The 16042-nt window shown below is 36.5% G+C and overlaps 1 protein-coding gene across 25 annotated transcripts in view; it reads left to right on the top strand.

Annotated features, from left to right (window-relative positions):
• Trip12 (thyroid hormone receptor interactor 12) overlaps window positions 1-16042 on the top strand; it is a 133443-nt gene that overhangs the window by 82962 nt on the left and 34439 nt on the right. For 13 of the 25 annotated variants that reach the window (XM_013066781.3, XM_004868020.4, XM_013066783.3 and 10 more), the window contains 11 exons: window positions 1675-1823; window positions 7320-7355; window positions 7435-7530; window positions 8460-8552; window positions 8856-9017; window positions 11238-11306; window positions 11403-11568; window positions 12116-12233; window positions 12351-12510; window positions 14474-14627; window positions 15799-16027. In XM_013066781.3, coding sequence (XP_012922235.1) covers window positions 1675-1823; window positions 7320-7355; window positions 7435-7530; window positions 8460-8552; window positions 8856-9017; window positions 11238-11306; window positions 11403-11568; window positions 12116-12233; window positions 12351-12510; window positions 14474-14627; window positions 15799-16027 — 1432 coding nt within the window. The remainder of the gene's footprint in view (window positions 1-1674; window positions 1824-7319; window positions 7356-7434; window positions 7531-8459; window positions 8553-8855; window positions 9018-11237; window positions 11307-11402; window positions 11569-12115; window positions 12234-12350; window positions 12511-14473; window positions 14628-15798; window positions 16028-16042) is intronic. The other 12 variants (XM_087209361.1, XM_021247056.2, XM_004868021.4 and 9 more) reach the window with 3 other exon arrangements.

Raw genomic sequence — 16042 nt, 5'->3', positions numbered from 1 at the left:
TGCAGCCCTTATCCTTTTTCACATTTCTGGAATTCAGCCAGTGTCTGGTGAGATCAGTTCAATTCAGCACATAAGCCTCCTGTGACAGGAGTCAGCAATGGCCGGGGTTAGCTGTCTGCTTATTTTTATATAGCTTATGAACTTAGAATGGAGTTTACATTTTTAAATGGCTAAAAACATTTTTAAGAATATTTTTGGACATATGAAAATTGAAGTCAAATATCAGTGTCCAGAAAGATTTATTGGAACATAGCCATGCTCATTTTTTTAATGTATTGTCTGTGGCTTCCTTTGAACTTTAGTACCAGAGTGGAGTAGTTGAACTGAAGACCATATGTCCTGCACAGCCTACAGTAATGACTGTCTGGCCCTAGATAGAAAATACTTGTCTGCCAGTTCCTCACCCAAAATGTGTTTCTTGGTGTTTGGTTGGTGGCTTTCGGGGAGATCCCTGCAGTACTAACGTGAAATCCATAAGGTCATAAGTAATAGTTACTAAGTCAGGTAAAACTATGGTTTTCCTCTTCTAGTTCATTGATGTTTGGAGTGATAGTGCAAAAGCCATGGTGGGTAAAACTGCTAGTACATGAATGAGAATCAAAGTAGTGACACCAAACTGTACTTGCTGTTACTGTATTCATTAGTGCCAGATTGAATACTTTCATTCAGTGCCACTCCTAGTAAAAATAATTCCAGTTTTGGTGAAGGATGCCCTTAATGAAACAAAATATGAATTTATTCCTAAGTCCATGTCTTTTTAATAATCTTTGTAACAAAATGAGGCCCATATTTTATATTTTCATCTCAGGATATTGCTGTGGACTGAGGGTTGAAGTAGAGTACCTGGCTGTTTTTTAATAAGCCTGACTGACAGTAAGATGATTTGCCATAGAAGAACAATGGTGCTACTTTTCCAAGTCTTTTTTTGGAGAGGGGTGCCATTTAATAAAAATTTTGTTTATATTAATATAATGAATTAATAGGTAGATGATCCAAAACAAAAAAGTGCTTTGAAGTTCCTCTTTTTTTTGTTTTTATATCGGGGATCGAACTTGGGTGTTTGCGCTTGCCAGGCACGTGGCAGAACCACTTAGCTAAATCCCCATCCCATTAAATGTAGAAATACTTTTGACAGCCAGCATATGGAATGAGAAGACATAGATGTAAAGGCTGTTCTGTTGTTTTTACTGAGTACCTCATTCTTTCCACCTTCTTTTGTTAGATGCATTACTCTGTCTTTATCTGTCCTGGCTGTATTCCTTTGGATTCCCTTTGCTCGGGTGGAGATGTCTAGAGGAATATAGCATTTCATTTCAAGTCTGAGCATCATTTAGCAGGTTTTTATAATTGCAGAAAGCTTTTACTCATTATATACATTTCTTTAAAAACAGGTATGTTAAAGCTATCAGTTTATATTCATTTTGTGGGTCTTAGTTTTGGTTTTTGCTTTTAAAAGTGAATCACCTTCTTGCAGAAGCCGAAATGAGATTCCAGAGCTGATCCAATTACTTTAATTTTTGCTTACAAAGTCAATAATATGCCTTAACCTTAATGTCGACGCAGCCTTTGTTTGCATCTAGAGAAGAAAAGCAGCCAGTTATGGAGTCACTTTATCTCAAGCAATAATTTTCTTAAATGTTTAAAAATAATGATTTCTTTTTTTTTTCCCTGAAGGTTCTAAGGCCCAGCAGCTTCTGCAAGGACTACAAGCCAGTGATGAAAGTCAGCAGCTTCAGGCAGTTATTGAAATGTGTCAGTTACTGGTAATGGGAAATGAGGAGACACTGGGAGGGTTCCCTGTGAAGAGTGTTGTTCCAGCTTTGGTAAGCACACAGGTTTTACCTTGGAATGCTGCTGAGTTTTTACCGAATACACGATTGTTGTCATGACGAATTTTAAAACATGATAGAACTAAGAGATGAGTGAGTGACTTGGTGCTTATATCTTGTGCTTATAGATAATGGTGAATGCTTGCTAACATGAGTCAGTAAATTCCCTCTTCCTCCCTCCCTGCCTGGCTCTCTTTTCCTCTCTCCTCCTTTTTCTCTCTTTCCCCTTCTCCACTTCTGTCTCTGTATCTCTTTCCTTTTTCCTTCCTTTCTCCCCTTCCCTTTCTCTTTCCCTTTTTGTATCTTTCTTCCTGCTTTTCTTCTCACTCCCCTTTATTCCTTTCTCCCTTACTCCCTCTTTCCCTCTCTCTGTTTTTCATACTGGGACTTGAACCCTAGGCCTCACACATGGTAGATGAGAGCTCTACCACCAAGCTACATCCTGAGGCTGTTAGTGGATTTTCAATACCAATTTTTGATTTATAGTCTCATGGTCTTCGATTTATATATATATATATATATATATATATATATATGTACATTTTAGGTATAAAATACATTTACATTTATCATTGGGTGTTTGTACCAGAACATGATGTATCTTAGTTTTTATTTTTTCTCCCATTTCCTGTGATATTTAAGTGACTGTTTTTAAGTTGTTCATCGCACTGGTAAATGCCTTGACTCTTACAGTGTAAAATGTGTAAGTCTTTTCTTTTAACCTCATGATCCATGGGTCAGTAAGGAGAAGCTCACTTGACTTATCTTTGTAGGCCAGGAAGGTTTACTAGTCAGTGTGTGGGAGGATGGCAGACTGGTCAAACCAGTATACCCTAAAGATGCATCTAGTTTAAAAGGTTATATACATTGTGGGAAAAAATAAAGGAAACAAAAAAATCTTTCTAACAACTTTTCAACCCAGTAGTGAGTCAATATTTTGATATTTGAGATTTGTTAACATCTTAAATGCTTATGCTTTTAAATGTGAAAACAAGAGAAATTGCCATTACCGCTATGTAGGGCCCTTAACATAATATGGCTTTTAAACAGTGACTTGGTAATAATTTGTGTCTGATTTGAATAAAAACTGAAGGGTAACATAAACATCACTATCATATCTTCTATAGTGTATTTTATTATAGAAATTAAATACTATTGTATGTCTTTTTAAAATATCCAGTAAACTGACAAAAAAATGAAATTATAGCTGATAGCATGGAATTGACTCATTTGAGCCTATTATCAAATTAAGGATAGCTGGGTTTTATTTATTTGTTCCGGGGATTGAACTCAGGACCTTGCGCTTGTGAGGCAGGTAGCAGAACCACTGAGCTAAAACCCCGTCCCGGATAGCTGAGTTTTGAAGAGTCAGCTGAACAAACGACTGTCAAATACAAAGTGATATGTTTGTTATTCTGTCAGTTCTTTTTATTTTTCAGGGTTTTTTTTTTTCAGTTTTTATTTTTTATTAGCACACACTTGCAGTACATAATGATTATATTCCTTATGGTGAGTTGGAACGTGTACATAACACATCTGCGTCCCCTCCCTGCCCCTCCCTTCATCTCTTGATTTCCTTCCCTTTTGAAAAAGATTTCCTACTTCCTATTATCTGTCTTTTATTTTGCTCTTTATATTTTGGGTTTTTTCATATAAGAGAAACCATGCAGTATTTAAGGTCATGTGTCTGATTTATTTCACTTAACATTACAATCTCCGAGTGCATCCACTTTCCTACAGATGACTCAAGTTTATTTTTTATGGCAGAGTAGTACTCTATGTGCATACCACATTTTCTTTCTTTTTACGTCTTTTGATAGATACACAGTGTAGGCTCCTTCCAATATTTAGGTATCATGAATTGTGCTGCTGTAAACACGGGTGTGCACGGATCACTGTAATACGGTGTTTTTAAATCTTTTGGGGAGATAACTAGAAGGGGAATAGCTGGGTCAAATGGAATTTCTGACTTTCGTTTTTTGAGGACTCTCCATACTGATTTCCATAGTGGTTGTACTAGTTTACATTCCCACCAACAATGTAGGATTCTTTTTCCCTGCAGCCTTGCTAGCATTTGTTATTATTTAACTTATTGAAGATAGCCATTCTCTCTGAGGTAAGATGGAATCTCAGTGTTGTTTTATTTTGCATTTCTCCAATGGCCAGAGATGCTGAACAGTTTTTCATGGATTTGTTGTCCACTTGTACTTCTTCTAAGAAGTGTGTTCATTTCACTTGCCCATTTTTTTGAGTGCGTCTTTTATTTGGTAGGGGGAGGGATATAATTGTTTTGAGTTCTTTGTATATTCTGGCTATTAGTTCTCTGAGGAATAGCTGGTGAAAAAATTTTCCCATTCTGTAGATTGTCTCTCCACTGTGTTATTTCCTTTGCTGTGCAGGAGTTTTAAAATTTTGTTATGATCCCACCTATTTCTTGTGCAATTGGAGTTCTGTTCAGAAAGTCCTTACCTACACCTATGTCTTCAAGAATTTTACCTATTTTATCTTCCAGCACATTGTTTCTGTTCTAACATTTAGATCTTTGATCCGTTTTGATTTTAGTTTATTACATGGTGAGAAATACAGTTCTAGATTCAGTCTTCTGCATGTGGTTATCCAGTGTTCTCAGCACCATTTGTTAAAGAGCCTGTCTTTCCTGCAGCCTATGCTTTTGACCCCTTAGTCAAAGATCAGGTAGCTGAAAGTGCCTAGAGTTGTGTCTGCATCCCCTTTTCTGTTGCATGGATCCACAGGTCTGTTATTGTGCCAATACCGTGCTGCATTTCTCACTCTAGCTCTGTAGTGTAACATGAAATCCAGGATTGTGATGCCTCCTGCTCTGCCCGTGTTGTCCAGAATTGCCTTTGATATTCCAAGTCTCTTCTTTTTCCATAGGAATCTGAGGACTGTTTTCTTTATTTCTGTGAGGAATGGTATGATATTTTGATTGGGATTGCATTAAATCTGTACATAAGCTTTGGAAGTATTTTTATGTATATTGGTTCTGCCTATTTAGGGACAAAGGGTGCCTTTCCATTTTCTGATGTTCTCTTCAATCTCTTTTTTTTCTGAATACTGTAGATTTTTCGTTGTAGAGGTCTTTCACTTATGTGATTAGGTTAATTTTCCGAGCATTAAATTATTCTTGATGTAAAAATGGTACTTTTCTCATTTGTTTCTCAGTGAGTTCATTATTGATGTACAGGGGCACTATTGATTTTGGTGTGTTTTGTGTTATGCTACTGGATTTGGTTATTAATTCTGGGAGCCCTTTGGTGGAATTACCAGGTCTTCTATGTCAAGGATCGTGTCGTCTGCATATAGTGGTATTTTGAGTTCTTCCTGGTCTATATATATCCTTTGTATTTCTTTGTCTTGCCTGGTGGCTCTGGCTAATGTTGCCATTACTGTGTGGAACAAGAGTGGTGACAGTAGACATCCTTGTTCTTGATTTTAGAGGGAAAGCTTTCAATTTTTCCCCATTTATTTAATATGATGTTGGCAGTAGGTTTGTCATAAATCCCTTTTATCATATTGAGATAAGGTCCTTCTGTACTGTACCTATTTTCTTAGGGTTTTTATCATGAATGGATGTAGGATTTTGTCAAAAGTTTCTCTGAGTCTATTGAGATGATCATGTGATTTTTGTCCTTCTGTTTATGTGATGTATTACATTTATTGATTTGCATATGTTGAACTTTCCTTGAGTCCCTGGGAGGAAACCTGCTTAGTCATGATGTATGATCATTTTGATAATTTGTCACATTCTGTTTACCTGTACTTTGTTGAGGATTTTTGCATCTATGGTCTTTAAAGTAATTTGCCTATAGTGGTATTCTTTGGTTGGATCCTTGTCTGCTTTTGGAATGAGATTAAAATACTAGCTTTCAAAAATGACTCTGGGAGCACTCCTTTCCTTTTGATTTCATTAAAGCATTTGAGAAATAACTGATATTAGATCTTCCCTGAAGTTCTTACACAGTTTGGCAGTGAATCCATCAGGACCTGCCTCCCAATTCTTTATCGTTGGATCTGTGGCACTGGCAGGAGTTGATAAAGGACCAGATTTTCCCCTTTATGCCACTAGACCTTTGATATTAAGAGCCAGTTTTCACATCTTAACAGTTTCATTCTAGTAAAAGGTTTACTTGTTACTTTGAGTATTTCATGAGCAGTATTAGCCTTTTCACTTGAGATTTTTGCCTGTTAGGACAATTCTCACATTGCTGATTTGGCTTCCATAATCTGAACTGGAATCTTTCTTCTGTTGTTTTTTCATTTAAAAAAAATTGGGCTTACTGGGAACCATCCATAGTTAAAATGCAGATTTTCTTAGATAAATAATCCACTAAGTGTAGGCAGAAATGTTGACACATAATCCAGTTTGTTTAATTTAATGGGAATGTAGCTCAGTGGTGCCGCACCTACCTGGCAAGTGCAAGGTCCTGAGTTCGATTCCTGGTATGGGGGGTTAGATTTTAATGGTTGTTGCTTAGGTTTAAGTACTTAATAGACTTCCATAAGTGAAATCATGCTATTAATACTGGCTGACATCAATGAGTTGTCCAGATGTATTTTTTTATCGCAGTTAAATAATATCTATTACCATATATATGTGACCACAGATAGTCATTTTTGATATAAGGAAATCTCGCCACAAACCCATATTTTGTTTTTGGGACATCTGGAATGTCAGAATATTTTACCTGGAGTAGAATATCTGATGTCTGTTATCATAGTTAGACATTTACTTAGAGGGTATTTTATCGTTTAACTTAGTGCATTTAGATTTTTCTGTCTTTAACTAGAAGACACTAAATAACTGTCTTCCTCCTGAAAAAGGAAATTTCTTTTGTGACTCAGCTGCTTCAGGAAGATGGCCTGTATACTTCTAGCTGTTTTGCATTCCTTCATTTGAAAAGCATGGTGGAAATTCATTTAAATGTTTTGCACATGAAAAAAATAAAATCAGATATTTCGAGTTATTCACGTGCGTGGAAGAAGTATATTGGTTTCGATTGAATTAGTGCATAGTTTCTGTTACCAATTTTCTTCTAAAATTTCAGCTAAGTTTAAGAGCACTTAGCTCAGAGAAGCTTGTTCACAAGAGTTAATCCGTGGTCTTTCCTTGCGGATCCTGCGCAGTTATATGTCAAATACTTCTTGGCACTGATAAGGCCTCAGGGATAACGTTAATGAGCGCCTGAAGGAGTTTAGAGCCACCAAATGGATTATTAGCAAGGGTTTGGTTTTCGACCTGGTTCGTGAGAGTGCTTTTCTAACAACGCCCTCAGGTCAGAGCTACTGTTGAGTAAGGAATGGCATCCTAAATGTGATCATTGTGAATGTATGTCTGTTTGGTTTTCTCTTCATGTTGCTGTTGTGTGGTTAAAGTCTTGAATAATACTTTAATTTCTCTCAAAATAAAAGAAATATTTCTAGGGCCTTTCTATTTGAGTATAGCTTCTAATACCTTTATCTTTTTAACAGATAACATTACTGCAAATGGAGCATAATTTTGATATTGTAAGTATATATTATGTTATTAAAAATCCACATTTTAATTTTGAGTTTTTGTTGTATAAAAGCCCCTCTTGTTTTCTAGATGAACCATGCTTGCCGCGCCTTAACATACATGATGGAAGCACTTCCTCGGTCGTCTGCTGTCGTAGTGGATGCTATTCCTGTCTTTTTAGAGAAGGTACTTTTGCTTTTGCCCAACTTGTTTAAAAGTAGATCCAACGAATCAGGCTTTGAACTCTTGACTTCCATCATCTAAATGAAGTATATATTTTTAAAATGTTTTTCTATGATTCTGGGAATTGAACTGAGGGCTTTGCCTGTGCTAGACAAGAGCTCTATCACTGAGCTACATTCCTAGCCACTAAAGTATATTTTTTAAGCCATGATTCCAGAAAATTATTTAATGTTCAGTGGACCAGTAGTTTAAAACTAAGTCTAATAAATCATTTATAAAATCAGCCCAGTTTTATAGTTTTTAATAATAGCAATCACTGCATTAATGTGATATCTTTTAGAGGGCAACTTAAAGCATTTGATTAGAAATTTAATTTCTAGAAAACATCCCAGTAAGGGTAATTACTGTACGCTCATTTTATAGTGGAGAAGGCTGAAATGAGAGTGCCTTGCTCAGGATATAAACTTGAAGCGTCAGTGGAGAAAGGAAGTTTTCTTGTATGGTCTTTATATAGATTGCAGTATGTCTTTTGTCTGTATTGTAGGCCCCTAATGTGCTGTAGGTGTTTTTCTTTTTTTAAGTGCAGTAAAATTTGCTGTATGTGATAAATATGGAATATGGTGTAAAGTTTGAAACCTAATATTTAAATTTTCTTATTAAAACTTACCAATTAAAAACATGAAGATTTATTTTCTATGTCAAATCCATTTTTCAGTACTGCAAAGCAGGGGAAAGTAGTTGGTAGGAAACTTTATTGATGTCTAGTCTATACCTTATAGCCTCAGCTGATAAGTGACTAGTTTTTCTCTGGTGGGTTTCATGATAGAAGCAGTATAGATTGGTGGAAATTAGAGAAAATACTGTTGGTCATATGGAAGAAAAACTACTGGAAAAAGACTTAAACATTAAGTGACCTATTTCTGTGTCCCCAGCTGCAAGTTATTCAGTGTATTGATGTGGCAGAACAGGCCTTGACTGCCTTGGAGATGTTGTCACGAAGACATAGTAAAGCCATTCTACAGGCGGTATGTGTTGTTAACAAAGAGCCATATTTCACTTGATGTTGGGTTATTTGTTTTTAGTTTTTTGTTTTTTTGGTACCAGGGATCAAACTCAGGACCTTGCGCTTGCGAGGCAGGCAGCGGAACCACTGAACTAAATCCCTGGCTAATGTTGGATTTTAAACGACATTTGTACCACTTCTTTGATTTTAGTCTCTGTAAGATGCTTGTTGTTTCCAGTGTGAAACGTTAGAATTTTGGTAATTTTTTTGTTGTTAATTGCTGATAAAGGAGTTTTCTTCGCCTTAACAGTTTTCTATATTTTAGGGTGGTTTGGCAGACTGCTTGCTGTATCTAGAATTCTTCAGCATAAATGCCCAAAGAAATGCACTAGCAATTGCAGCCAATTGCTGCCAGAGTATCACGCCAGATGAATTTCATTTTGTGGCAGATTCCCTCCCATTGCTTACCCAAAGGCTAACCCATCAGGTAATGTGAATCTGTTTGTATGTCATAATACAATTTTCCTATGGCTTCTCAAGTAGTGTCCTAAAAATAGCTTCTAACAGGATGTAATAATTGGAGATCCTCTGATCCATATTATTTTCTGTGTTATCCAGTCATATGACATAGTAGATTATATAATAATGTTTTGGTGGCTATGCCCAAAATGAACAGTAATTCCTATGTTTGATATCTTTAATTATTTTGCCATTAAGGGATAAATTTATTAGTGCAGCAAACATTTAGCATGATACAATCAGAATTTCTTTTTGAAAAGATATTTTTTCTTAAAAGGCATTAGAGTAGGCAGGTGGGAGCTGGAGGATACAGTTTAATACCAGAAGAGAAACAAGAATGTGTCCCAATAGAAATGAGAAATGTAGACTGCAGTCTGGTTTGGCGAAGAGCATTTATGTAGGAGCTAATGTCATTGGACTGGAGTTAGTGGTGAAGTTTGAAAAGCAAGTTTTCTGTGGAGTTGGGGTTAGAGGCTGGATCATGAGGTAAACTTAAGGTTATAGAGAAGCAAGATTTATTTTTACTATAAATTAATGTTCTGGGCCTGATTGCATAGGTCAGGGATAGAGCAGTTGGCTAGCATGCAGGAAGTCCTAGGTTTGACTCCCACCCACCAGCAAAACAAAAGCACCAAATTAATGTTTTGCTAATTACAGTATTGATACTATTGCTACAGCTGTTGTTAAGATCTACATTTAAATTAACCTGTACAAAGTATACTTAAAAACTTGGGGAGGCTGGGCGTGGTGGCACAAACCTGTTGTCCCAGCACTCAGGACGCTGAGGCAGGAGGATTGCCGAGAGTTCAAGGCCAGCCTGGGCTACAGAGTGAGTTCAGGTCCAGCCTGGACTACGTAGAGAGAGACCTTGCCTCAAAAAAAAAAAAAAAAAGAAAAGAAATTTGGTACATAAAATATGTTTGAATAAGTAAGGGATTTCCATAAGATGAGTAAAATAGTGATGGTTAACTCACCTTGGAATATTTTGCTTCTAAAATGATCAAGATAGAGTAGTGCCATTCATTTTTTTCTTTAGGTTGTTTATCTTTAAAAATGAGCCAGATGTAATGGCACATTCTTATAATTCCCACTCTCGGAGTCAGGCAGGAGGGTCCTGAGTGGAAGCCCAACCTGGGCAGTTTGGTGAGACTCTGTCTGACAATTAAAAATGGGCTGCAGATACAGTTCAGTGTTAAATCTCTGGGTTCAAATCCCAGTACTGCTTGGTGGGGCTGGTTGGCTGAAATGATATACTTGTTTTAGAAATAAGGCATAAGAATCAGAGAAATTGGCTGCTACTTTGTAGCACTCTTTCCAGACTTAACATGACAGCAAAGGAGTAGGACCATGGTGCCAAACCTATGACACTTGAGCTGTTTGTATCATTAAAAGCTCTGAAAGGTTTGCCATCACTCATAAAGGGCTTGTAAATACCTGTTTTTGTAAAAGCAAATCTAGTTTTTACATATGAAGTCCATTTATAAATTAGGAAACAAGATCAAAACACCAGTGAAACTAATAAAATGTTCTTTTACTAGGATTGTTACAAATGTTTTCTCAATGAGACTTCTCTATTTTTATAGTGAATGGCAAATTGTTCTTATAGTCAATCCTTTTTAGTTTTCTAGTGAATATGTCTATAGGTTGTTTTAATAGTAAATATGTCAATTCTGTGTTCAGGTTTTGACATTATTTTAGTCACCCCTTGGTATTCATAATGGATTGGTTCTAGAACAGCCTCACCCCAGCACACACACACTGCAAAGTTCTTGCACATTCAAGACCTTGTGCACCTTTGGTTTACATATTTATACTTAACTCTAGTGTGTATATATTTAGATTTTAATTTGGAATATTTCTAAAGAAAAGTAGAATGTCTGTCTTGCCTTTATTATAACTTTTGTTTAAGTATTGAGATGATATAAGCACTGTATTTGTTGTTTTCTGTATGTTTGGTTTCATCTTTTAGAGCCTTTATGAGCAGAGAGGTTACTCTACAGTGTGATTCTCTTAGCTTTGAAATTTTGATAATTAACTGCCCCTGCCTTGCTTAGGCCCATTTATATTTGCAAAGCTCACATTCATTAATGGAAGTTACCTTAAAGAATTTGGGATTAGGAAGAAAAGACAGTCATGTGTATGACAGTGAAAATGTTTTATATAAATAAACTTCATTTTCTTAAAATAGGACAAAAAGTCAGTGGAAAGCACTTGTCTTTGTTTTGCACGTCTAGTGGACAACTTCCAACATGAGGAGGTAAGCATTTTTCTTTGGTATTTTTTTTATTTTTTAAAAAATGATGGAACTGCTAAATCACAGCATAATGATTTCTTTTTTCTTGTTTTTGTGAAGAATTTACTCCAGCAGGTGGCCTCTAAAGATCTCCTTACAAATGTTCAACAACTGTTGGTAGTGACTCCACCAATTTTAAGTTCTGGGATGTTTATAATGGTGGTTCGCATGTTTTCTCTGATGTGTTCCAACTGTCCAACGTTAGCCGTTCAACTTATGAAGCAAAGTAAGTGCTATTTTATTACTTTATTTTAGGCAGGAGAAATGGCTTTTTTCCATTACTAAGTAAAGTCAACATAAGCCAAATAAGTGGCATAGGGTTTTAACGAAGAAAAACATTAGACTGGTGGAATATCTCAGCATAAGCAGGTACAAGGCCCTGGCTGGGTTGGATTCCAGCACCATAGGGTAGAAAAAGCTAACATATAATGTGTGTTGGGACAGTGTTTTCAGGTGCTACACATTTCAGTATTTTTTGAATCAGTGACAAGCGTATGGATATATTGGAATGGAAGTATGTTGAATGTGCTTTTCATAGTTGTGTGCTATTCAAGCTGTCAGGAGTGAAATGGATGGAATCACAGTAAGGAACCCAGCTAGAAGTTTGGGCTCCAGAAAGAACTTATTATGGCTAATTTTATTTTTACTTTAATTTCTCTGTTTTTTATAAGAAAGTAATTCTGATTGTTTTTATCCCTAGGGAATTACTGTCTCTTAAATAAGGTATTACAAGTACTTTCATGGTCTTTTGCTTTTTATTGCTGGCTTTACAGACATCGCAGAAACGCTTCACTTCCTCCTGTGTGGTGCCTCCAATGGAAGTTGTCAGGAGCAGATCGATCTCGTCCCGCGAAGTCCTCAAGAGCTGTATGAACTGACATCTCTGATTTGGTAAAGATGAGGCGATGATAACTGTGGTTTGTCTGAAATAGTTGTATTTTAGAAACCTAACATTTACTACTAGTGCAGGAAGCTGTTTCTTAAAATAATTACGCTTTTTGTTTTCAGTGAACTTATGCCATGTTTACCAAAAGAAGGCATTTTTGCAGTTGATACCATGTTGAAGAAGGGAAACGCGCAGAACACAGATGGTGCAATATGGCAGTGGCGCGACGACCGGGGCCTCTGGCATCCCTATAACAGGATTGACAGCCGGATCATTGAGGTAGTAGTTTCATCGTACCGTTGAAATATTTTTATTTTGGTGGAGCGTGGGTGTAGGGATGGAATGGGGAGGCGGGTTTGTGTACTGTGGTGTGCTCGTTTTGAATTAACTCAAGATTCTCTCATTTTGTCTCCTGAGAACAAGGTCCTCATTTCTGTTCAGGTCAGAAAACAATGATGTTCTAGTCCTGCTTCTGCTGCTAACTACCTGATTGACTTGAAGCAAGTAATTTAAGTTCTTTGTTCCATAGTTTCCTCATTTCTGAAAGGAAACATTGGAGGAGTTAGGCTATGTGTTTTTAAAACCTACCTATCAACCTGCTTCAATCCCAAAGAAATCTCTCCAAAGCACAGATTTGCATACTTCTCAGTACTTTTTAGTAGCAAAAACATGAAAATAAACATCTAACTGTGGACAACTAATAAGGAAATTGTGATATGTACATAGTTTTGCATATACTTTGTTATTAATGGAAAATTTTTCATAAGAATTATGAAAAACATGATATAATTATGTGAATCTTTTGCGTACTTGGTAAAAGAAGATAAAGAATAATAAAACAATGGAATATATCAAAATGTTAATAGTGATTTTTCCATGATGGCTTTTGTGTGATTTCTTTCTTTTCTTCCTTATGGTACTGGGCATGGTACCCAGGGCCTCACACATGTTAAGCAAGGCCTCTAGCACCAAGCTCTATCTCCAGCCCTTTTTCTTTCATTTTGAGACACAGTCTTGCTAAGTCAACTACTTTAGCCTCCGGTTTGTGATCCTCCTACCTCAGCCTCCTGAGTAGCTGGGATCACGGGCCTGTACCGCCACACCTGTGTTATTTTTATTTCCATGCTTAATATTTTTGCACTGAGATATTTTTAGAAATTCTCAGGTGATTTGTACTGTCTTAGGAGTATTGCATTATTTGAGATGCACTGAATCATTTACTAATATTTTTAATATGTAGGATCCCTATAATCATACTCTAATTTCAACCTTTGATGTTAGAATTCTCTTATGACATTGCTTGTATAGACATTCCTCCTTAAAAATATCTTCCAGTTTCTGAAAATGAAGATTTGAAAAAATTTTAAACTATTGACTTATGGAATCAAGAGATAATTATGAAGAAATCTAAATTTAGAGCTAGCCCACTTTTGTGAGGATGCTAACTTTGGTCTAATGTGCATTGCTAGCCTTAATATAGCAACAGGCTTTATCTGCTAATGGTCTTAATCTTTTATAGTAAGTGGGTTTTTTTCTTTTTTTCAAAACATTTTCTTGGTAAAATGCTTCGCTTCACTCTTCGCTTTCTTGTATTTCCCAACAATCTTTTCTTTGAGTACCCTTGGAGTCTACTTAGATTGAACTCTGTACTAAGAATGGATATTCTGTGCCTTCTGTCGGTGCCTGAAATCATACAGTGTTCAGTGTAATTCTTGAAACCCTGGTGATCAGTTTTTTGGTTTTAGTTGTGTTCCTTTCAGTCTCACTGCACCCCTTTAGTGTAAGGTCCGTGTTCTAAGGACAGTATTATAAGGTCATTTTGCTCAAAGGAAGAGTTTGATGGGTAACTAAGAATTCATACAGATGATGTTTCTAACTGAAGAATTAGAATTCTGTGGTTATGGATAACAACTTTTATTCTCTCAGCAATGCCTTAAAAGCTTTTTTAATACTAATGGTGTCTTCATGTCAGTGATGACACATGACTGGATACTTCATTAGAATTTTATCTGCACTTGTCTCAGGGCACCGGCTAGGGCCTTAGGTGTGTATCTTTAATTAAAAATGATTTGTTGTGAATGAATTGTGTCATATCTATAGTGTTAGATTTTCTGTGTTCTATTACTTTGTGTAAGACCTGATGAAATAAACATGTAAGATAGCATGTACAGAGGGTCCCCACTGTGTCTTAAGGTAATTAATTTCTCCATGTTTATATTCAAGGTTTCTCTCTCTTTGCTCTCAGGCAGCCCATCAGGTCGGTGAGGATGAGATAAGCTTGTCCACTCTGGGACGAGTTTATACTATTGATTTTAATTCTATGCAGCAAATCAATGAGGACACGGGAACAGCACGTGCCATTCAGAGAAAACCTAACCCCTTAGCCAATACTAACACTAGTAAGTGCTTTTTTGAGTCAAAATAATGCTATACTTTTGTAATAGTTTCTGTTTACATAATAAATAATTGGTTGATTGAATATCCTTGTTAAGGTTAAGGTAGTTGCATAACAGTAATTTGGTTTTTAGCTTTTCTTTTTTTAAGTTGTTCGCCTTCATCAATGAATGAGCCAGTATCACTAAACTGGTATCTTTCCTACAGTTTTCCACGTCTGTGATGTCCTAGGACTCCACTTAGAACTGGCTAATTCAGATGTTCATCTGATCATGATAAAACTTTGCTCTGCCTTTAGATTCATCCACCCCATCAGATCATTTCTTTCCAACCTTTTTATTTTATACCTCCTGCCAGACTTTTTAACTACAAACAGATGATGACAGTGATTTGTTTTTCAGGTTTCTGACATTCCCCCCCTCCTCTCAGGGACTCAGTCTGTTGCATTTATACCTGTAACCTACAGTACAGTGGCCAGCAATTTTTTTTTTTTTTTCTGAAAAGGGCCCAATAGTAAATGTTTGAAGCCTTGTAGGTCAGATGTCTATACTCAACCGCTGTCAGTGTAGTTCAGAGATGGCCACATAGCTCATGTAAACAGATGTACATGGGTATGTTGTAGTCCGGTTCTACTTACAAAACCAAGTGACCATCTGGGTTGAGCTTTATACCATACTTTGCTATTTCTGGTTTATAGCTTTCATCAGTCACCTTTCCCCTTACACGTTTATTACCTTATTTATTCATTTTACATAGCTTTCAGCTAAATACTGCTGTCCATTTCTTTCTTTCTCTCCCCTCCTCCCTTCCCCTCCCTCTCCTTGGTGCTCAGGATGACCCCAAGGCCTTATGTACATTAGGCAAGTGCTCTGCTCCTCAGCTGAATCACTCTGTTTCTTACCAGTGTTTTAGTGGGTTAGTATTAAAATTTCCCCAGTATTTTGCTGAATATATATATATTAATAAAATAAAGAAGTGGTTATCTTAAGCTGGCCATAGTTTTCTAAATTTAGTCTAATGCTGCCTTGAGTTAGTAGATAATTCTACAATTTAAAAAATTGTATAATGAAAAAAATTTGATAGGATTACAAATATAACTACATGACTTGAATACTTGGTGTAGTTTATTGTATCTCTGAAGTCTGTCCCTTCACAGTTGTCCATATTTTATTACAGGTGGATATTCAGAGTTAAAGAAGGACGATGCTCGAGCACAGCTTATGAAAGAGGATCCGGAACTGGCTAAGTCTTTCATTAAGACGTTGTTTGGTGTTCTTTATGAAGTGTACAGCTCCTCAGCAGGGCCTGCAGTCAGACATAAGTGCCTTAGAGCAATTCTTAGGATAATTTATTTTGCGGATGCCGAACTTCTGAAGGATGTTCTGAAAAATCATGCTGTTTCAAGGTGTGTTCATGAAAA

This window comes from Heterocephalus glaber, unplaced genomic scaffold, assembly GCF_053883595.1.
Source record: "Heterocephalus glaber isolate CG9 unplaced genomic scaffold, H.glaber_assembly_v1.0 deba00001004, whole genome shotgun sequence".
Classification (NCBI taxonomy): Eukaryota; Metazoa; Chordata; class Mammalia; order Rodentia; family Bathyergidae; genus Heterocephalus; species Heterocephalus glaber.
The sequence above is the reverse complement of the archived record's forward strand: the minus strand, read 5'-3'. Positions and strand labels throughout refer to the sequence as shown.